Source organism: Rhinatrema bivittatum, chromosome 5 (assembly GCF_901001135.1).
Source record: "Rhinatrema bivittatum chromosome 5, aRhiBiv1.1, whole genome shotgun sequence".
Lineage (NCBI taxonomy): Eukaryota > Metazoa > Chordata > Amphibia > Gymnophiona > Rhinatrematidae > Rhinatrema > Rhinatrema bivittatum.
The window spans coordinates 271,025,536-271,049,314 of NC_042619.1; the positions used below are offsets into that span (position 1 = coordinate 271,025,536).

A 23,779-nucleotide genomic window follows, 5' to 3' on the forward strand; every position below is an offset into this window, starting at 1 on the left:
AGAGTTAGAAATCATCTGGACCAGATGGTATGCATCCTAGGGTATTGAAGGAACTAAAAAATGAAATTTCTGATCTATTAATTAAAATTTGTAACCTATCATTAAAATCATCCATTGTACCTGAATGTAACCCCAATATTTAAAAAAGGCTCCAGGGGCAAGCCAGGTAACTATAGATCAGTGAGCTTGGCTTCAGTGCCGGGAAAAATAGTGGAAACTATTCTCAAGATCAAAATCGTAGAGCATATAGAAAGACATGGTTTAATGGAACACACTCAACATGGATTTACCCAAGGGAAGTCTTGCCTAACAAATCTGCTTCATTTTTTTTGAAGGGGTTAATAAACATGTGGATAAAGGTGAACCAGTAGATGTAGTGGATTTGGATTTTCAGAAGACGTTTGACAAAGTCCCTCATGAGAGGCTTCTAAGAAAATTAAAAAGTCATGGGATAGGAGGCGATGTTCTTTCGTGGATTACAAACTGGTTAAAAGACAGAAAACAGAGAGTAGGATTAAATAGTCAATTTTCTCAGTGGAATAGGGTAAACAGTGGAGTGCCTCAGGGATCCGTACTTGGACAGGTGCTTTTCAATATATATATAAATGATCTGGAAAGGAATACGATGAGTGAGGTTATCAAATGTGTGGATGATACAAAATTATTCAGAGTAGTTAAATCACAAGCGGATTGTGATACATTACAGGAGGACCTTGCAAGACTGGAAGACTGGGCATCCAAATGGCAGATGAAATTTTATTTATTTATTTATTTTTGGTTTTTTATATACCGGTCTTCTTACATTGTATGTAAATCAAATCGGTTTACAGATAACAAAGTAACTTGCTAAGTAGCATTACATATAACGAAGAAATTCTTAGATAACAGATAACAATGAGAGAAAAATATTAAAAACAATAAATAAGGTATTAATTGGATGTTCCTAATGAAACATCTGCCTTGCAATAGGCTGAAGATGAAATCTTGAAAAAAATTAACTTACATGTGGATGATTCGAACAAAAAATTGATCTGGGTGAAGTGAGGCTAAGGAGGGGAGGAAGCATAGGGATGTTATGGGGAAGGAAAACATGATCTAGGTAGAAGGTGTGTTTATTGGGGAGGGAAGAAGTAGGAGCTAGGGGGAGGAGTTTCAAAAAAAAGGGGGGGAGAGGGGTGGGGTGAAACAAATTAGAACAATGCAGAGCATGATTGCAAGTTATACAATAAGTTATACATGTAGAGTGATGCGGAGTATAATATAATATAATAATATAATGTGGACAAGTGCAAGGTGTTGCATATAGGGAAAAATAACCCTTGCTGTAGTTACACGACGTTAGGTTCCATATTAGGAGCTACCACCCAGGAAAAAGATCTAGGCAACATAGAGGCTCAGTGTGCTGCAGCAGTCAAAAAAGCAAACAATGTTAGGAATTATTAGGAAGGGAATGGTTAATAAAATGGAAAATGTCATAATGCCTCCATATCGCTCCATGGTGAGACTGCACCTGGAATACTGTGTACAATTCTGGTCGCCGTATCTCAAAAAAGATATAGTTGCGATGGAGAAGGTACAGAGAAGGACAACCAAAATGATAAAGGGGATGGAACAGCTCCCCTATGAGGAAAGGCTGAAGAGTTTAGGGCTGTTCAGTTTGGAGAAGAGACAGCTGAGAGGGGGATATCATAGAGGACTTTAAAATCATGAGAGGTCTTGAACGAGTAGATGTGAATCGGTTATTTACACTTTTGAATAATAGAAGGACTAGGGGGCATTCCATGAAATTAGCAAGTAGCACATTTAAGACTAATTGGAGAAAATTTTCACTCAACGCACAATAAAGCTCTGGAATTTGTTGCCAGAGGATGTGGTTAGTGCAGTTAGTGTAGCTGTGTTTAAAAAAGATTTGGATAAGTTCTAGGAGGAGAATTAACGGCTATTATTCAAATTTACTTAGGGAATAGCCACTGCTATTAATTGCATCAGTAGCATGGGATCTTCTTAGTGTTTGGATAATTGCCAGGTTCTTGTGGCCTGGTTTGGCCTCTGTTGGAAACAGGATGCTGGGCTTGATGGATCCTTGGTCTGACCCAGCATAGCAATTTCTTATGTTCTTATGAATTGTTACAAACCTCAGGGGCTTGGCCTAGCACAATGGACTCAGAATCCCATATTCTAATTGATTGGCAACCCCATTCTGTTTACTTCAGAACCAGACGGCTGAGGGGGGATATGATAGAGATGTTTAAAATCATGAGAGGTCTAGAACGGGTAGATGTGAATCAGTTATTTACTCTTTCGGATAATAGAAAGACTAAGGGACACTCCATGAAGTTAGCATGGGGCACATTTAAAGCTAATCGGAGAAAGTTCTTTTTTACTCAACGCACAATTAAACTCTGGAATTTGTTGCCAGAGGATGTGCTTAGTGCAGTTAGTATAGCTGTGTTTACAAAAGGATTAGATAAGTTCTTGGAGAAAAAGTCCATTACCTGCTATTACGTTCACTTAGAGAATAGCCACTGCCATTAGCAACGGTAACATGGAATAGACTTAGTTTTTGGGTACTTGCCTGGTTCTTATGGCCTGGATTGACCACTGTTGGAAACAGGATGCTGGGCTTGATGGACCCAGTATGGCATGTTCTTATGTTCTCATTATCTTAATGATAATTTTGGAAATAACTGCATTGTTCACTGTGGCAGTTAATTAGAATAATGATTTTCTTTAACTTTGTTTTAGCTCAGATCTTGGTGACAGATATTTCCAATAGTAACAATAACGTCCAGGGTGAAGAAATTCCCATGAATGCCCTGCTGGATTATTCCCCTGAATTTGCCTCAGGGCCTAATTTTCTCATTCCGATGTCATACACTCCCAGCTAGTCACTATTAACTGCAAATTGGAGTGTCATTTTATTCAATAATGATGTCACCAGTGATAGACAATTGTCTATCAATGAATGAGTTTGGTTTAAAGGTTTTCAGACTCACATTATGCTTTCATATTTATTTATTTATTTATTTATTTGTTGTTTTTTTTAGACAGTCATTCGGCAATGCCATCATAACAGTTGACAAAACAGTGCATCAATCAATTTACATTCATTAAACTTAGAGTAAAAATATACAATATTCCAAAAAATAAAAATGTAAAATCTAACAATTACAAAAAATATATTGCACATCGGGAAAATACAATAAAATCTTAAAATACATAAACCATGGCTATTAATAGTAAGAGCATCTTAAAAGTATCATTACAAGAGTCCGAAAATCAGAGTTGGAATTAAGAGTTGAGAATACATGAGTTCTGGGACATGTTAAAGTTGGGGAGAGTTGTGAATCAGGGGTCTTGATATGCTGTTGCAAAAAGCCATGTCGTTAGGTCTTTTTTGAAGGTTTTGAGGTTCGTTTGCAGACAGCAGGTCAGATGTTTATAAATGTCCTTGCCCATGGCAAACGATTGCTAGAATAACATAGTTGATTGAAGATGACAAAAACAGAGATATTAAATAATCTGGTACCTCTAGGTAATTCCTATTGAGTAAGAACCTTCCTAAAAATTGCTAATCAGATGCTACCTTTCACATAGGTCTCTGTTCTTACAGATGTGTGAACAGCTATTCAGGGGAGTAAAAGAAAAGAAACATGCCCCTGGAAATTCTTTGCATTGAAAATTTCCATGTGCACAATTCTGGGAATTTTGCAGCATTGAGGCCCATAGAGATTTAGTAAACGTTTGTCTCAGTATCATACCTTGCGGTATGAGCTATATAAACGCTATTTAGCATAATGAAGGGGAAACCTCTATTCTATGTAAGTGGGTGTAGATGGAAATGGTATTACATAGCATCCATGCAGATTGGTCACATTTTTGTTAAGGGGGGAAGTCTGCATTGGGACAAAGTTTGCAAGAAGTTTCTACTTGTAGACTTTGTACCAAGTTTCAAAGTACATGTGTACGTTCACATTGAAACTTGCTACAGGTGCAAAGTAAATGCAGTGATTTGCACTTGCTTTTTTGTATGGTCCTGTACCTGGGTAACATCAAGCTAGGTTGAGAGAACATTGCACAAAATTCATCTTTGGGTGAGTTTCCTTACTCCGAAGCTCATCATCTTCACAAGAGAGCATTGTTCTGTTCATACGTCTCACTTTGAATGTTAAAGTGTCCCCTAACCCCTACACTAATACCTAAACCTCATCTCAAGTTACTAGGTGGGCCTCCTATAGAAATATAAATACCTACCTAGCATGAGGGCATTACAGCTAGTCTCTCTCTCTCATACAATCAAAGTGTCTCCTTTGTTCTCCATGAATAGCTTTTACTTCTGAGGCCCAGGGCTCCCTGTGGGAGAAAGTTAGCTTCAAGTCCATTTTGCATTAACCCAAATACACAGCCCTTTTCCCAATCTCTGTAAACAACACTGATAATGTTCACAGTCTATAGCAGCAATGATCACATTGAGAAGATATTTATTTATTTATCAGATTTTCTATGCCGTCGTACAGATTTTTAAAAATACATAAGATAGACACATACAAAGATAATAAACAATTAAAACCTAAACTATCAATAATAACGGGAATTAAATTAAATAAAACTGTTATGGTTGTGAGGTGTTGGAGTGGATTCTTGGGTACTGCAGTGATGGCCACTCCCCCGGGGAGGAGCCGCAGTACTAGGCTAGACTATATACATGCAAACACAGAGAAGTTGTATTTATTGTACAGCTTGATGATTCTGCCCGAGGAGCGGGCAGCAGTGAAGGTAATCCAGTGAAGTAGTCCAGGGGCCCACAGCAGAGAAGACCAGTCTCACACCCGAGTAGGATGGGCAGCGTAGCGTAACAGGGACAGGTCTTGGATGTAGAGGTAGAGCGCTGAACTGCAGATGAGACAGACTGAAAAGATTAGTACTCACTGAAGTAGAAAGCTGTATGGTTGAAGATCCTGGCAGGCAGAAGATGTTCAGTGGCAGGCACCAAATTAGGGAGAGCAGGCCCTCGAGGAGCGAGTACCTGGTTTCCCAGGATAGGTACCTGAAATAGAGAAAGGGGCCCCTGAGGAGCGGGTACCCAGGTTAGTGAAGGATTACCCTGAAGGGCAGAGAGAGAGCTTCTAGCGGCAGCTGGAAGTAGCAGAGCAGCGTAGACCGGAGGCATTCCAATCCTTGCTAACTCAGCTTGTTAGCAAACGAAGTGCAGGCTAAATACCAGGATGTGATGACGTCACTTGGAGGGGACGCCCCCAAGGTTCCCGCCATGACATGGATAAAGACGTGGGTGGTGGGCACACGCGTACCCTAGGAGGCCCTCAGGAAAATCATCGCGAACACCATCGTTGTTGCCGTTCTGAGGACACCGGAGAGAGTGGCATTAAGACGCGGCAGCAGCCATCTTCCCAAGGCTTGAGGAGAGAGAAGGAAGAAAGGTGAAGCACAGAGGTCGAAGCCATCTGAGACCGATGGACGCAACAAAAACAAATAAAATGATTAAAATAAGGAATGTAGAAAGTTAAGATTAGAGCGCTATCTCATTTTTCAGCCATATATTCCTTTTCAACTTCTTTACTGATAGCTGATAACACCTGCGCAGAACTAGGGATGTGCATTCGTTTCATACGTTTCATATTACATGCTTGTATAGGAAACATATGAAACGTATGAAACGAATGCACATCCCTATGCAGAACTCTCTCCTCTCTGGGCAATCAACAAACTGCGACATCCTCATCTTGCCAGTAGGGGTGGGAACCTCACTAGCACATCGATAAACCATGCCATCCTCTTCTTGCCTGTGGGGGTGGGAACCTCAATGGGAATTGCTAAACCGTGCTGCTCGCTTCCTATTGGGAGAGGAGGATTGGGAGCTCCACTGGTTCCTCATCTACTGGCGTCATTGTGCAAGACTTTTATTTATTTTAGACTGGGAAATGAGGCAGACACTTTCTGCCTCATGGTAGAACCACCCCTGGATGTTCGGCCTAGAGTTGCCTCCTCGGTCAACCTCAGGCATAGAAGTTTCTCAGCTTCTCAGGGCAATTAGCAACAAGGTGCCTACAACCTGCCCAATACTTGCATAGGTCCATCTGTCTTCTGCACAGCTTCTTCTCAGGGCACAGGCAACTGCTGCTCAACCGCATGGGTTCCTCTAGTGTCTTAACCTCAGGGGCCCGAGAAGCAGGTGACGAGAGCGAATGCTGGAAACAAGGTATCAAGAGAACAGGGCACCGCACTTTGTATTCCCAAGGCTTCTTTTGGTACCTTCGGTCAATACACCCTGCCAGGGCGATAAGGTTATTGAGGATCATGGGAAGTTCCCATGCTGCAAGCTTGTCCTTTATTTGAGCTGCGAGACCCTGGTGGAAGATGTCTATGAAACTATTCTCACCCCAGTTTAACTTGGAGGTGAGGGTCCAGAACTCAATTGCTTATTCTGTGAGAACTTGGGAGCCCTGGTGGATCTGCAACATCTCTGCCACTAGGCAAGTGTCTCTTCTGGGCTCATTGTATACCATGTGGAACTTGTGCAAGAATATGGATAGATTCTGGAGCAGGGAATCTCCATGCTCCCACAGGAGAGAGGCCCAAGCCAGTGTGTTGCTACCCAAGAGAGAGAAAATGTAGGTGACTAGCTTGAACAGAGCGGCCTGTAGTTGGAAATGCATCCGACATAGGATTGTTGGCACCGGCTTGGGTCTGGTTTAAGGGAGTCCACCCTGACCACTAGTCTTTCCAAGACTACAGTTACTTGATTTAATACCTGTTGTTATTGTAGTCTCTGAACCAGGCCAGGAATTGTTTGTAATGAGGTCTGGGCCACCGAGTCCATGTTCTCAGCAAACTGTTAGGGTTATGGACTCTTATGTTGGGTTGAGGTTCACACAAATTACAAGGGACATAGGTCCTCACCACCAATTGGTGGACCAGAAGATGCAGAAATGGAGCTGGAGCTTTGCCTATACTAACCCCTTTACCCTCAGGTTGAGCCTTTGGGTTCTGGGGTCTGGTGGGTTTTAGGTGATAGTTTCTGAGGCATGGGCAGAAGAGTAGTTTTGGCAACTAGTCGAGGTAAAGGCAAGTGACAAACAAGAGTTATCATGGTCCAGGCTGAGGTCAAGGCAGTCAGCAAGTAAGGATGGTCATTGTCCAGGCTGAAGTCAATGCAGGCTGCAAGTATGAATAAACAAGGCACAGACTATGGTCAGTTCCAAGGAATCAGTCCGAGAGAAAGCAGGCTCAGGAGGAGAAGGCAAGTCTGAAAGACTGAAGGCAAGGCTGGGCATACTGAAGACAAGGCTGGAAGATAAGACAAGGCTGAGCAGGCTGAAGGCAAGGATGGAAGACGAAGACAAAACTCTGAAGCAGCAACCCGCACTACCGTGAGGGTAGTCAGCCCATTGCTGAGGCAGTTCTGAGTTGCCTGGCTGAGGTTTAAATGCCCGGCCATGTGCCATCATTAGGAGGCACCAGAGACATCAGTTCCTGCCATGGGGCATTTATAGTTTGGCCCACATGCACCTAGGAGTAGGCCCGATGGTGAAGGTGGCGGCGTTTTCTTGCCATGTAGAGCGGTGGCATACTGCTGGGTAGCACTGGGTGAAGTGAGCCAGCTCGCGGGTTGCCCCATGAGCCAACAAATGTTATAACTGAAATCCAACTAAGAATCCACACCCTAAGATTGTGGCACTATTTGCAGCCCCCACATGGGGAAGTCAAACCCAAACTTCACTTTACTAAATATCTCTGAACCTCCCCTGATAGATAGTACATTCCTTCTGGTAAGGAAACCAGCTCAAAAATGCAATCTATGTGCTTATTCTTCTCTCTTGACCTAAACATGCCCCTGGAAATGCCTCTTCTAAGTGCAGCTAATAGTACATACGTTGTGGAACAATGCATGTACTTTTATCTGGATTGAGAGAGGGCAAGTTTCAGCCAGCCAATTTACACACACAAATTAATATTTTCCTGCGAAAATGGCTTAGAAAAGTGTCCTTCTTATTTAAAAATTGTGGTTTTGTGCACAGAATTGTATCAATTGTAAAAATACATCTTTCTAAACTTACATTCCCTGAGATTCAAAGATTCCAGAACCTTATTCTCCATGTAGAGAAGAGAGGATGCCTTATTACTATGACACATATCAAAGTTGTTCTTTTTTCTTTTCCCTCTCTTTTAGAGTAATTGTTTCTACAAAGGATACATTGTTGATGTCCCGAATTCATCTGTGACACTTACAACATGTTCTGGGCTCAGGTACTGGCATTACTTTTGTAAGAATTTACTTTGATAAAATTGAGAAACAGAAAAACTTCCTTTGAAAATATTAGAAATCTTGTTTTAAATCTAGTCATTTAGTATTTCAAATAATAGAACAGCATGCCATAGATTGCCTGTAATTTGGAATTTGCTCTGTCTGCCAAGGCAGATCTTTTTCTTGGAGTCAACCATTGACAACATAATCTGTTGCTTGCTTTTGGAGTCAGAATAATAACTTAGTTGTCATTGTTCTCTAAAGGTAATATTTTCATGGATTCACAACCACCTATTTCCCCTTAGAGTTGTACACTCATGCTCTTTAAACCAGTGGTTCTCAATCTGACCCTTGAGTGCCCTTCTAGCCAGACTGGTTTTCAAGTTATCCAAAATGACTATGCATGACTTAGATTTGCTTACCTTGTAGGCAGAATTTGTAGATCTATCTCATGCATGTTCATTGTAGGCATGCATTGAAAACCAAACTGGCTAGGGGGTATTAGAACACCAGGTTGAGGACCACAGCTCTAGACTGAATGTTTGGTGCTTTTTAGTGAAGTTCTAGAATTTCCAACTTGGGAAAGCTCCAAGAATGGGGTGTGAGGGAAGGGTAGCATGCAAGGGTCACATGACTGATCAGTGTGTGAATCCCTGAAAAGTACTATCTTGGGAAAACAATGATTTACTTCAAGAAATTAGACTTATACAGAACCATTTTATGATCGCAAGTCAAAAACGTTTTCTAGTCAGAATTTAAGTAGGAATTCCAGCAAACTGAAATAATTTAACTCCAATCTTAGATTTAAGAAACATTTTGGAATATTTCTCAGTGAAAATCCTGTTTGTATATCACCTAATAGAGTATGTTTAATCTTGTTCTTAGTTTTGCCTTTGTAAGCTTGAGGTAAAATGTATTGGTTCTCTGATTTTCTAGTCTCCCTTTTTGGGGTGCATTATAGCTCTTGTGAAAATGGAATGCTTGGTCCATGGTGCATTCCTAGGAACAGAAAATATGATGGAGGATAAGAACAAATCATTATTCTTATGTAATTCTATTTTTAATTCTTCAAATAGTCAACATAGAGAAATAACCTGTTCTATCATACAAATGTGGCATATCCCTCTGAATTAACAGATTTAATTTAGCTTTCTAGTTATTTAATTTTCTTAATATGTTCATCTATTTAATTGCATCCTTTCAAAATGCAGGGGACTTCTACATGCTGGGAATGTGAGTTATTGGATAAAACCTCTGGACTTCTCTCAATTCCAGCACCTCATTTATCCATTAATGAGCAAATCCAGAAACATGCATGGTTTTGCTGAAAATGACATAGTCTTGCAAAGGAAAAAGAGAGATTCTTTGCCAGCTTGGCAAGTGGTATGTACATTTTTTGCCTATGTTATAGAAAAGCTATTCTGCTGGTTCACATAGACATTGCTATGAGGTAGCAAGGGGTGACAAGAACAACCCTCCAAAAACATGGCTCTCAGCTGCACATTTGATGGTGGAACAGCAGCAACAGAGTCAACATGGCAGAGAGAGAGGGAGCAAGCAAATTTAAGCTGTTCCAAGCAAGTGGAGCAGACACAGACTCAAACACATTTTCTTGTTTTTTCTTCCTGGTTTTGCTATGCCTCCACTGCTGCTGCACAGCCAATAGGAAGGCTGAGAGTGGCAGGGCCAAACAATGGGTAGAGACAGCATGAGTAAGGGAGCCAGAGGGCTTTGAGGAAATAGTTGTTGACTGGAAGAGGAGGGCGCTGTAGGCCAGTCTGGCCAGAGGTGGAGGGATGAGGCAGTGTCAACCTATACGGGAGCTGAAGAGGCAGAAGAAGGCATCAGCAGCAGAGACCAGCAGCGTCAGCTTCTGCGGAGCCAGAAGAAGAAGATAAATTGTGCAGGTTACAAGCAGAAGGCAGCTATTGACATTTTCTTTTTTTTTGTGCAAGCGAACAGGGGGGGGGGGGGGCAGGGCGGGTGTCAAGCCTCAATAGAGTTGGAAGACCGAGTTCTCTCTCTCTTTCATCCCCACTGAGGCTTGATGCTTCGCGTACAGATGTCAAGGAGATGAGCTGGGGGAGGGGAGGAGATTCAAGCCTCAGGAGGAAGAAAGAACAAATTGTGGGGGAGGGATATTGTATCTGAGATGGAGAGGTAAGAGTGTTAATTGGAAGACTTGAGTCTGAGAAGGGGGAAGAAAGTAAATTAGAAATGCTGAGCATGAGGGTATGGAGCTGATCCCACCCATGGCCAAAGAAAAGAGGAACTGGGGCTGCTAAAGAAACCCATCCAGCCTGCAGCCAACTGGAGAGAAGCCTGGCATAAATGAGAGGCTAGAGTATATGTGTGAGAAAGGGAAGCATTTGTGTCTGTGTGCATGTGTGTGTGTGAGAGAGAGAGAGAGGGAAGTGTGTGTGTGTGTATGTGTGTCTGTGTGTATGAAAGGGAGGGAAGCATCTGGGTTTCCTCTTTAACCAGTCAGAGCAGTCCTAACAAGTGAGTTATGCACGCCAACCAGCAGATGGAGATAGAAAACAACAGGCTTGTTTATATAACTCTGTGCTGACACTAGCCTGCCAGTTTCTCCAGTAGATGGGAAAGGGGGAGTCTCTTCCGAAGGGATGGGCTCCACCTTAACCAGGGTGGAACCAGACTGCTGCACTAACCTTTAAAAGGAGATAGAGCAGCTTTTAAACTAGAACAAAGCCGTTCCCTGTACGTACCAGGATCAGTCCAGACGGTGGGTTATGTCCTCCATCCAGCAGATGGAGTCAGAGCAAACTTTGGAGGGTGCTGGCATATAAGCTGGTGCACCCTCCCCAGATCCTCAGTATCTCTCTGACTCCAGCAGATGTGAGTAGGAGAACCTGGTGCTTCCCCTGTCAGGTGGATCTTCTCCACATATTCTTCTCTCTTTTTCCTCAGGTTGGATCAAGCAGGCCCTGTGTTAGTTACAAAAAAAAGTGAGCTCAGTCTGTGATCTTTGCCTTGACTCCTCGGAGCCCCTGTTTCTTGCCAGCAGGACTGTTTTCTCAGTCTTCTCTCTTTTTCCTCCTGTCTTGCCCAGGGGTAAGTCCTCTGATTTGGCTATTTATTTCCTTTGCGCAGCACAGGATTTCTTCTCGCTCTGGTGAAGCAGGGGGTGGATGCTGGTGGTGCCAGCCCCTCCCCCTCTCCTCGCCGCGGTTTAGTTCCCCCCCCTCGGCCCCGCGACGTTACATTCCCCAGGGCCGACGCGGCAGGGAGGTAACATTCCCCTGCAGCTTTCTGTGGGGGGGGGGGCTCCAGAGTTGAGTGAGAATGCGCCGTGCCCGCTCCTCCTGCGGCGTTTCCTGGCTCAGGTTTTTCCCGCGCTGTTGATTCCTCCCCCGGGCCCACGTTATGCAGCGTTCCCGATGCTCCTGCGGCGGCCCGGGGTCGGGAGGATCGCGGGAGGGGCTCTGCAGCAGGTGTCTCCCTGGTGGGGAGACCAGCCCCGTACCCCAGTCAACTTCCCCGCCACGCTCTTCTGAGCGCCGCGGGCCTCGGGGGACAGCCCCGCCCCCTCCTTTGGCGGGAGCGGTGGCCATCTTGGAGCTGGAAGGCAGCGTTTGTTCTGACACAGAAGGAGCGCATGAGGATTTCTCGCACCCGTCGCCGCCAATTCGGGACCAGGGTCCACCACTATCCTCCTCAGAGCCCCCCAGGGACCCCCTCTCGCGCCCCACCCCCGGTGCCCTCCACGTTTTCGGCCGATTTTGTGGTACTCATGCACAAGGCCTACTTGCAGAGTATACAGCAACCGGGGGGTCCAGCCTCAGATCCTCCTCCCTCTAAGGTCCCCCGGCTGGCGGATGCAGCGGTCACAGTTCCTGGGACCATGGGGGGGGGCCCAGGGTGCACCTGTCTCTTCCTCTGGGGGGGCACCATTGCCGGACCCGGGGGGGAGACCCGGCGTTGCCGGTGGATGAGGACACGCTCCTGCCAGCTCATCTGGAATGCGACGATCCGCGTGTCCTCCGGATCTTTCGTAAGGAGGAGCTGGTGGACCTCATCCCACATGTCCTTCAGGAGTTGGACCTCGATCCTCCCGTTGAACTGCCAGGACCTCCGGCTCCCACCGTCACCTCTTCCAGCAAAAAGGGGGACCCGGTCCTGGCGGGCCTGCGTCCCCTGGCTCGGACCTTTCCAATCCATGATTCTTTTCTGCAGCTTCTGGTGAGAGAGTGGGACACCCCGGAGGCTTCCCTCCGGGTCGGCAGGACAATGGACAAGCTCTATCCACTCCCAGGAGACTTTCTGGATCTCCTCAAGGTTCCCAAGGTAGACTCGGCAGTCTCCGCAGTCACGAAGCGGACTACGATCCCGGTCACGGGGGGCACGGCTCTCCGTGACCTCCAGGACAGGAAGCTGGAAGTCTGCCTCAAGAAGGTCTTTGAGGTCTCGGCGCTGGGAGTCCACGCAGCCATCTGTGTCTCTCTCACCCAGAGGGCTGGTCTCCGGTGGGTGCAGTAGCTTCTCACCTCTCAGCAATTGCCACCGGATGAGGCGGCCCAAGCGGATTGGCTGGAAGCCGTCATGGCTTACAGGGCTGACGCCCTTCACGACCTGCTGCACGTCCTAGCAAGGACCATGGTGTCTGCGGTCTCTGCCAGACGCCTCCTATGGCTCCACAACTGGGCGGCGGACGTCTCTTCCAAATCAAGTCTGGGCGCCCTCCCTTTCAAGGGCAGGTTTCTATTCGGTGAAGATCTGGACCAGATCATCAAATCGCTGGGGGGAAAATTCAGTACACCGGCTGCCCGAGGACCGCCAGCGGTCATATCGCCCATCCTCTTCCTCCAGGAATCGTTCCCACACCCAGCATCGATATAGGGGTGCCAGGCAACAGGGACCCGGGACACCTTCTTCCAGGTCTCAGTCGTGGCCCTGGCCTTTTCGTGGCTGCAGATCTCCTAGGGACGACTCGACGAAGGGAGCCTCTGGCAAGCCTCCCCAATGATGCCAGGCCAGCCCACTCCTTGCTACCCTGGATCGGAGGTGGCATCTCTCTTTTCTACGAGGAGTGGGTCAACATCACCACGGATCAGTGGGTCCTGGACATCCTAAGACACGGCTACGCATTGGACTATGTACGCCTCCCAAGAGACAGGTTCATCTTCTCTCCCTGCGGTTCAAGTCCCAAGCGCCTGGGGGTGCGGCAGACTCTAGACAGACTTCTGGACCTCAGAGCCATATCACCCATCCCCTCCGGAGAGGTGGGCTCGGGACACTATTCAATTTACTTCGTGGTACCCAAGAAGGACGGCACGTTTCGCCCCATCCTAGACCTCAAGGAAGTAAACAAGGTGCTCCGGATATCCCGCTTTCGCATGGAGACCCTTCGCTCAGTCATTGCAGCGGTTCACCATGGGGAGTTCCTCGCCTCTCTGGATCTGACAGAGGCCTATCTGCACATTCCGATCCTAGCAGCTCATCGGAAGTTCCTTCAAGATTTTGAGCCAACACTTCCAATTCCAGGCCCTGCCCTACGGCCTGGCGACCGCCCCCAGAACTTTCACCAAGGTCATGGTGGTAGTGGCGGCCACGTTAAGGCAAGAGGGGATCCTGGTCCATCCTTACCTGGAAGACTGGCTCATCCGGGCGAAGACCCTCTCACAGGGGCAAGCGGCAGTCAACAGAGTGGTTCGCCTCCTTCAGTCTCTCGGCTGGGTGGTAAAGTTCAGCAAGAGCAGCCTCCAACCCACCCAGTGCCTGGACTTCCTGGGAGCCCGCTTCGATACAGCCCAGGGCAAAGTCTTCCTGTGTCCAGACAAAGCCCAAGCCCTCTGGGAGCAGATCCTTCGTTTTGCGTCTCTTCCGGAACCCACGGCCTGGGATTATCTACAGATCCTGGGATCCATGGCCTTTGCAATAGACCTGGTACCGTGGGCGTTCGCCCATCTGAGGCCCCTGCAGGCGGCACTGCTCTCGCGGTGGAAACCCGTGTCACGGGATTACCAGGTTGTTCTCCCTCTCCCCCCGACCACCAGGAACAGCTTGCGGTGGTGGCTAGACCCACGGAACCTGGCTCAAGGCTGCCCTCTGGAAACTCCAGATTGGGTGGTGGTCACCACCAATGCCAGTCTGACCGGCTGGGGAGCAGTTTGTCAACAGAGCTCGGCGCAGGGACAGTGGACAAAGGAACAAGCAACCTGGCTGATCAATCGCTTGGAGACCAGAGCGGTCATCTGGCACTCGTCCATTTTCTTCCCCTGTTAAGAAACCAGGCAGTACGAGTCCTATCGGACAATGCGACCACCGTGGCCTACATCAACCGTCAGGGCGGCACCAGAAGCCGTCAGGTGGCCCTCGAAGCCGCCCGTCTGATGGCTTGGGCGGAGCGCTTCCTCGAACGTCTAGCTGCCTCACACATCGCCGGGGTGGACAACATCCAAGCAGACTACTTGAGTCGGCAGACTCTGGACCCCGGAGAATGGGCCCTCTCCAACAAGGCGATGCTACTCATCACCTGGCGCTGGGGGACGCTCTCGATGGATCTCATGGCAACGCTCTCCAACGCCAAGGCCCCTCGGTTCTTCAGCCGAAGGAGGGAACACAGCGCAGAGGGGGTGGACGCCCTGGCCATCCCAGCTCCTCCTCTATGTCTTTCCCCCGTGGCCTCTGGTGGGCAAGGTTCTAAGGAGAATAGAGACCCATCACGGGACAGTCATCCTCGTGGCCCCGGAGTGGCCGCGTCGCCCGTGGTTTTCAGACCTGCTCAACATCGTGGTGGACGGTCCCCTACGACTCTCCCATCTGCCTCGGCTTCTTCGTCAAGGGCCGGTATTTTCCGACCAGGCAGAACACTTCTGTCTTGTGGCCTGGCTTTTGAAAGGCGGAGACTCCTGCGCAAGGGCTACGCTGTCCCAGTTGTAGACACCCTCCTCAAGGCACGTAAGGCCTCGACGTCAGTCGCTTATGTGCGGGTCTGGAAGGTGTTCGAGGTCTGGTGCTCTGAACACGGTTCCTCTGCATCCACGGCTTTGGTTCATCAGATTCTGGCTTTTGTCCAGGACGGCCTCGAGAAGGGACTCACCTACAATTCCCTGCGGGTGCAGGTCTCCACTTTGGCCTCGTTAGCTCGCACTGTGGGACGGTCGGACCTCTCGTCTCATCCGGACATTACGAGGTTTCTCAGGGGGGTTAAACACTTGTGGCCCCTGGTGCTGAATCCTTATCCCTCCTGGAATCTCAACCTGGTCCTTCGGGTTCTCTCGGGGCCCCCCTTCGAACCTCTACGCCAGGCCTCACTCAAGGACCTCACCCTAAAAGCGGTCTTTTTGGTGGCCCTAGGCTCAGCGCGTCGCATCTCTGAGCTCCAGGCTCTCTCCTGCAGGGAGCCCTTTCTGCGTTTCACTGACTCGGGGGTCTCATTGCGGACGGTTCCTTCGTTTCTACCCAAGGTAGTCTCAGCGTTCCACTTGAACCAGATGGTGGAGCTCCCGTCCTTCCCGGCGGACGCCCCCAGGTCTCTCCGGCGTCTGGACGTAAAGCGCACTCTACTCCATTATCTGGAGGTGACCAACGAATTCCGGGTAGACCATCTCTTCATCTTCTGGTCCGGGAACAGAAAAGGCCATCAAGCTTCGAAGACCACGATAGCGAGATGGCTCAAGGAAGCAGTGGTATCGGCATACATTGGCGCCGGTCGGGATCCCCCTGCAGGTGTCAAGGCTCATTCCCTATGTGCCCAGGCCATGTCCTGGGCGGAATCTTAGTACGTCTCATCTCAGAAAATTTGTCGGGCAGCGACTTGGAAATCCCTGCACACGTTCTCCAGACATTATCGGCTCTTTTGGTGACAGGGTAATCCAAGCAGGGTTCTCAGGGACCCACCCGGTTTAGGAAAGCTTTGGTACATCCCACCGTCTGGACTGATCCTGGTACGTACAGGGAAAAGAAAATTATTCCTTACCTGCTAATTTTCGTTCCTGTAGTACCAAGGATCAGTCCAGACGCCCACCCTGGTCTTGTTGGGACTTAGGGGCACCCCTGCTCGTGTGGTCTCTCCTGTCCGACTGTTCTGTCTGTTGGGGGCGGGTCTTGTTTTGTCCGCCCCCTGTTCTAATTGTCTTTCTTTTCCTGTCTCTGTTCGACAGTTCTCTTTGCAAGTTGCACTGTTAGGTTTCTGCAGTTTAAGTTTTTGATATGCTTGATCCATCCTTCTCAATCTTGGCAGTTCTTTTGTCTTGGCTTTGATATTCTCGATACTGAGGATCTGGGGAGAGTGCACCAGCTTATATGCCAGCACCCTCCAAAGTTTGTTCTGACTCCATCTGCTGGATGGGGGACATAACCCACCGTCTGGACTGATATTTGGTACTACAGGAACGAAAATTAGCAGGTAAGGAATAATTTTCTTACAGTCGCTCAGCAGCACATGGTTCGGAGAGAGGTATCTTCAAAGGATACTAATGATGCATTAGAATTAGGGCATCCCGACAGTGAGGTTCCAATACTAAGAAAAGTAGTCCAAGTGCCTGTAACTAAAAACTCACCTGAGCTAAAAAATTCTAACATCCCTATCAATTAAAAAGTAGAATGAAAATACAAACAAAAAACAAACTTTGAAATGTTTGTATGCTAATGCCAGAAGTCTAAGAAGTAAGATGGGAGAATTAGAATGTATAGCAGTAAATGATGACATAGTGTTAATTTCGTGGACCCTTGGGCCGATCGGAACCGATGGATGGAAGGCTGTGTGGATACTCAGCACTGGTCCCGGTCGGAAGGCGGCAGAGGCGGACTCGAGGATGGCTGGAGGAAGGAATCACGGAAGGCCCTATGCGACCAAGGGCTTAGCAGGGAGATGAAGAGAAGGTGGGACTGGCCTGGTGGTAGAAGGTCTTCGCCCTGGAAGCCGGTACTCCCCCGAGAGGAGCTCGTAGGAGTCCGGCCGCTGGGACTTAGGAGATTCACCCTGGAAGCCGGTGTCCCCCCAGGAGGAGCCCGTAGGGACCCGGCCGCTGGGACTTAGGTGGATCCTCGAAGACGGAGTCCTGAAGAAGTCCAAGGTAGAGAGCCAGAGGGACGTCACACACCAGGCCAAGGTCGAGCACCAGAGAATCACCGCTAGCCGATCCGAGTCAGGAACCAGAGAATCACCGAAAGCCAATCCGAGTCAGGAACCAGGGAAACACCGAGAGCCAATCCGAGTCAGGAACCAGGGAATCAAGAGACGAAGCAGGAACACAGCAACTGGAAGCAGGAAGAACCTGGGAACCTCGTTGCAAGGCAGGGAAGGCTTGTAAATGCAGGGCTTAAATAGCCCTGCAGCGTCTGACGTCAGCAGAGGAGGAGCAGAGCTTTCCCGCGCTGGCCCCTTTAAATCTAGGGCTCAGCTGCGCGCGCGGCTAGGGGGCGGGACCAGCCGCGGGAGGACGCCGGCAGCTTCGTCAGCGCGGCAGCAGCGCGCTCCGAGGCCTGCACGGCCTGGTCGGGGCTGGAGGGGACCGGAGCCGGGTGCAGGTAGGCGGTGGCGGTCCTGGCCGACCTGGGAGCGCAACAGTACCCCCTCTCCTGCGCCCCCTCCTCGGGGGCTGGGGCCTATCCGGGTGAGACAGATGGAACTGGCGGAGGAGGTCCTTATCCAGGATGTGGGTTCCCACGAGTTCTCCTCAGGACCATACCCCTCCCAAGAGAGGAGATATTCCCAGCGATGACGACAGAACCGAACATCCAACACCTCCTTTACCATGTACGTGACCCCGGGGTCCGAAGCGACATCAGTGGGCTCCGGAGGCAGAGGTCGAAAGTGAGAGAGGACCACAGGCTTGAAGAGGGAGACATGGAAGACATGTATCCGAAGGGTAGAGGGAAGACGTAAGCGGTAGGAAACTGCTCCAATTCGTTCGGCTACCCGGAAGGGTCCAATGTACCGGGGCGCGAGCCTCATGGAAGGGATCCGAAGCTGGATGTTCTTGGTACTGAGCCATACCTTAGATCCGGGCAGGAACACTGGGGCGGGCCGCCGAGACCTATCCGCGTAAGCCTTGAACCGGGCGGTGGAGCTTCTCTTGAGTGGCGTGCCAAAGGTTGTGAATTTGGCTGGCCGTCAGTTGCGCCGCTGGTGAGGAGACAGGCACTGGTAACGGTAGAGGAGGTTTGGGAACCTTCCCATAAACCAACTGGAAAGGGGACTGCAGCGTGGCGGAGTGTCGATGGCGATTATAAGAGAACTTGGCCCAAGGTAGGAGGGCGACCCAGTTGTCCTGCAGCTCCCCTGCAAAGGCTCGGAGGAACGCCTTCAGAGTTCGATTTGTGCGTTCAACTTGACCGTTGCCCTGAGGATGAAACGCCGTGGTTAGATCTAGCTGGACCCCAAATTTCTTGCAGAGAGCCCTCCAGTACTTCGCCGTGAATTGGGGGCCCCGGTCCGAGGCAATATGTAGAGGCAGGCCATGCAGTCGGAAAACATGGTGAACAAAAAGCTCCGCCAATTCGGAGGCGGAGGGCAGTTTGGCTAAGGGCACAAAATGGGCCATCTTTGAGAATCGGTCGACCGTGACCCAAATCACGGTCTTCCCATCGGACGGAGGCAATTCCACTATGAAATCCGTTGATATGTGCGTCCACGGTTCCGTGGGAATGGGGAGCGGCTGTAGGAGACCCCAGGGACGGCCTGGTAATGGTTTTTGCTGCGCGCACGTAGGGCATGATTGTACATAGAGGCGGACATCCTCCTTCATCCGTGGCCACCAATAGAACTCTGTTAAAAGCTCAAGAGTCCGGGCTATCCCTGGGTGACCAGCCGTCAGAGAGTCGTGCGCCCACGCTAAGACCCTCCTCCTAGAGCGGGCAGGAACCACCGTTTTCCCCGCGGGTCCAGGTTCTGAGGCAGCCAGTTGTACTTTAGCGGGGTCCAGAATGTATTGAAGAGGCTTCACGGTATCATCAACCTCCGTGGCTCGGGAGAGGGCATCTGCCCTCACATTCTTAGCTGCCGGTCGATAACGGAGGGAAAAATGAAACTGACTGAAAAAGAGGGACCAGCGCGCCTGCCTGGGATTGAGCCTCTGAGCGTGACATAAGTACTCCAAATTTTTGTGATTGGTGTACACTATGATAGGATGCTGAGCCCCCTCCAGCCACTGGCGCCACTCCTCGAAGGCTAATTTGATGGCAAGTAGTTCCTTATCGCCGATACCGTAGTTCTTCTCTGCGGGAGAAAACTTACGGGAGAAGAAAGAGCATGGCCTGGACTTGCCATTCTTGGAGATTTGGGCTAGCACTGCCCCCACCGCCACGTCGGAGGCATCAACCTCTACTATGAATTGGCGCAGAGGATCAGGATGTCGGAGGCAGGTGTCTTGTAAGAAAGCCTTCTTGAGGTCCTGGAAGGCCTGTATGGCAGCGGGACCCCACGTCCTGGCATCGGCACCTTTTCGAGTAAGAGCCGTCAGAGGAGCCACAAGACTGGAGTAGTGCGGGATAAACTGGCGATAGAAGTTGGCGAAGCCTAAGAAGCGCTGGAGCGCTTTCACTCCCACCGGTTGTGGCCAGTTCCGGATAGCGGCGACTTTATCTGGGTCCATGCGGAAGCCGGTAGAGGAAACGATGTACCCCAGGAAGGGCAGAGACTCCTGCTCGAATTGACACTTCTCCAGCTTGGCATACAATCGGTTCTCTCTTAGCTTCAGCAAAACCTGGCGAACATGTTGACGATGCTCCTCAAGGTCCCGGGAGTATATTAATACATCGTCCAGGTAGACGATGACTGAGGTGTGCAGGAGGTCGCGAAGCACCTCATTCATTAGATTTTGAAATACGGCCGGGGCGATACAGAGACCAAACGGCATGACGAGGTATTCATAATGACCGTCCCTGGTATTGAAAGCGGTCTTCCACTCGTCTCCCGGTCGGATCCGTACGAGGTTGTACGCCCCTCTAAGGTCCAGCTTAGTGAAGATGCGGGCCCCTTGCAGACAATCCAGGAGCTCCGGAATCAGGGGTAATGGGTAGCGGTCTCGTCGGGTGATCTGGTTTAGGCCCCGGTAATCGATACAGGGCCGAAGAGACCCGTCCTTTTTTGCCACGAAGAAGAAGCCGGCTCCCGCCGGGGAGTTAGATGGTTTTATAAACCCCCGGTCCAAATTCTCCTTGATGTAAGCAGACATGGCCTTGGTTTCCGGCAGAGATAAGGGGTAAACCCTCCCGCGAGGTGGCGTAGTACCTGGCAGCAGATTAATCGCGCAGTCGAAGGGCCGATGCTCAGGAAGCAACTCAGCCTTCTCCTTCGAGAAGACATCCCGGAAGGCCTGGTACTGTGGTGGCACCGTCAGCGGGGCTGCCAGGAGCGGGAGCGTCTGTAATGGACGAGCAGGAATACAGCGATGGAAGCATGCTGGACCCCATGACGTGATCTGAAGCAAGTCCCAGTTTATCACTGGTGAATGTTCCCTCAGCCAGGGCAGACCTAAGATGAGCGGGTGAATGGATTTCTCAAGGATGAGAAAAGAAATCTCCTCCCTATGAAGAAGCCCGACCTGAAGCTGGAGAGGAAGCGTACGAGTGGTAATGGTCCCCGGAAGAGGGATCCCCTGGATGGAAGATACCCGCAAGGGTGGTTCCTGGGGCGAGACCTCGAGCTGCAGTTGTTGCACCAGATCTCGGAGGATAAAATTCCCCCCGGACCCGGAGTCGAGCAGTGCCAAGGTGTCGAATCCTCCTCCTGGGAGACAGAGTTTTACCGGAACGGTACATGGGGAGTTCGGAGAGGTATTGCCTAGAATCAACTCCCCACTAGACTCTAGGTTCGGGCGTTTCCCGGACGCTCGGTGCAGCGAGCCAAGAAATGCCCCTTACCACCACAGTAGAGACATAACCCCTGCGAGCGTCGACGCTTCCGTTCTTCGGAAGAGAGGGGGCCCCGGCCCAATTGCATGGGTTCTTCAGGCGGGAGGGCAGTTGCCACAAGTGGTGGTGCTCGAGGCCGTGGTGGCGTGGTTCTACGGCCAGCCTGCCCTTGGACGGACCTTCGCTCCCGGAAGCGACGCTGGATGCATCGGTCAACTCGTCCGGCCAGCTCAATGAGTTCTTGGAGATCGTCCAGAAGGTCCCGGGCCGCGAGTTCGTCCTGGAGCCGTGGAGAAAGCCCCTCCAGGAAAATTCCATGTAGGCTGTCCTCCCCCCAGGCCAGTTCGGAGGCGAGGGTCTGGAACTCCATAGCGTATTCCTCTAGGGGACGGTTGCCCTGTCTCAGCTGGAGCAGTTCTGAGGCGGCCGTGGAGGCGCGAGACGGTTCATCAAAAATCCTCCGGAAAGACTTGATGAACTGCACAAGGTTATTCAGTCGGGAGTCCTGGCGCTCCCAGAGGGAGGAAGCCCAGGCCAAGGGTCTCCCGTCAAGGAGGGAAATAATGTAGGTCGTCTTGACTCGATCCGTGGAGAATTGCGCAGGCAGAAGGTCAAAGCGGATATAGCATTGGTTGAGGAATCCCCGGCACGACTTCGGATCCCCTGAGTACCGGGACGGCGTAGGCATCTGTACAGGGGTAGTGGAACCCGTATTGGCCTGAGACGAGGATGCCACAGAACTGGCTGCGGAGGCCCCCTCAACACGATCCGCCAGGCGTTGTACTGTCGACATCAGAGTGTTGAGGCAGATCTGTTGCTGTTGTAGCTTCTGGGCTATGCCCGGAATAGCCTTGAGGCCGGCAAGGTCCGCCGGGTCCATGGCCTTGCAATCTGTTAACTTCGTGGACCCTTGGGCCGATCGGAACTGATGGATGGAAGGCTGTGAGGATACTCAGCACTGGTCCCAGTCGGAAGGCGGCAGAGGCGGACTCGAGGATGGCTGGAGGAAGGAACCACGGAAGGCCCTATGCGACCAAGGGCTTAGCAGGGAGATGAAGAGAAGGTGGGACTGGCCTGGTGGTAGAAGGTCTTCGCCCTGGAAGCCGGTACTCCCCCGAGAGGAGCTCGTAGGAGTCCGGCCGCTGGGACTTAGGAGATTCACCCTGGAAGCCGGTGTCCCCCCAGGAGGAGCCCGTAGGGACCCGGCCGCTGGGACTTAGGTGGATCCTCGGAGACGGAGTCCTGAAGAAGTCCAAGGTAGAGAGCCAGAGGGACGTCACACACCAGGCTAAGGTCGAGCACCAGAGAATCACCGCTAGCCGATCCGAGTCAGGAACCAGAGAATCACCGAAAGCCAATCCGAGTCAGGAACCAGGGAAACACCGAGAGCCAATCCGAGTCAGAAACCAGGGAATCAAGAGACGAAGCAGGAACACAGCAACTGGAAGCAGGAAGAACCTGGGAACCTCGTTGCAAGGCAGGGAAGGCTTGTAACTGCAGGGCTTAAATAGCCCTGCAGCGTCTGACATCAGCAGAGGAGGAGCAGAGCTTTCCCGTGCTGGCCCATTTAAATCTAGGGCTCAGCCGCGCGTGCGTGGCTAGGGGGCGGGACCAGCCGCGGGAGGACGCCGGCAGCTCCGTCGGCACGGCAGCAGCGCGCTCCGAGGCCTGCACGGCCTGGTCGGGGCTGGAGGGGACCGGAGCCGGGTGCAGGTAGGCGGTGGCGGTCCCGGCCGACCCGGGAGCGCAACACATAGACTTAATTGGCATCTCAAAGACATGGTGGAAGGAGGATAACCAATGGGACAGTGCTATACCGGGGTACAAATTATATCGCAATAACAGAGAGGAGCACCCGGGAGGCGGTGTGGCGCTTTATGTCCGGGATGGCATAGAGTCCAACAGGATAAACATCCTGCATGAAACTAAATGCAAAATTGAATCTTTATGGGTAGAAATCCCTTGTGTGTCAGGGAAGACTATAGTGTTAGTATTCTACCGTTCTTTTGGCCTGGATTGGCCTGGTTCTTTTGGCCTGGATTGGCCACTGTTGGAAACAGGATGCTGGGCTTGATGGATCCTTGGTCTGACCCAGTATGGCATTTTCTTATGTTTCTTATGTCCACCTGGTCAAGATGGTGAGACAGACAGTGAAATGCTAAGAGAAATTAGGGAAGCTAACCAAATTGGTAGTGCGGTAATAATGGGAGACTTCAATTACCCCAATATTGACTGCGTAAATGTATCATCAGGACACATTAGAGAGATAACGTTCCTGGATGGAATAAATGATAGCTTTATGGAGCAATTAGTTTAGGAACCGAGGAGAGAGGGAGCAATTTTAGATCTAATTCTCAGTGGAGCACAGGACTTGGTGAGAGAGGTAACAGTGGTGGGGCCACTTGGCAATAGTGATCATAATATGATCAAACTTGAAGTAATGATTGGAAGAGGAACAGTATGCAAATCCACGGCTCTTGTGCTAAACTTTCAAAAGGGAAACTTTGATAAAATGAGAAAAATTGTTAGAAAAAAACTGAAAGGAGCAGCTACAAAAGTAAAAAATGTGCAAGAGGCGTGGTCATTGTTAAAAAAATACCATTCTAGAAGCACAGTCCAGATGTATTCCACACATTAAGAAAGGTGGAAAGAAGGCAAAACGATTACCGGCATAGTTAAAAGGGGAGGTGAAAG

The 23,779-nt window shown here is 49.9% G+C and overlaps 1 protein-coding gene across 1 annotated transcript in view; it reads left to right on the top strand.

Moving 5' to 3' along the window:
• The window catches only part of LOC115092429 (disintegrin and metalloproteinase domain-containing protein 9-like), a 402,794-nt gene that overhangs the window by 78,141 nt on the left and 300,874 nt on the right, over positions 1-23,779 (top strand). Inside the window, exons 6-7 of the mRNA XM_029603262.1 lie at positions 8,189-8,265; positions 9,475-9,646. Coding sequence (XP_029459122.1) covers positions 8,189-8,265; positions 9,475-9,646 — 249 coding nt within the window. The remainder of the gene's footprint in view (positions 1-8,188; positions 8,266-9,474; positions 9,647-23,779) is intronic.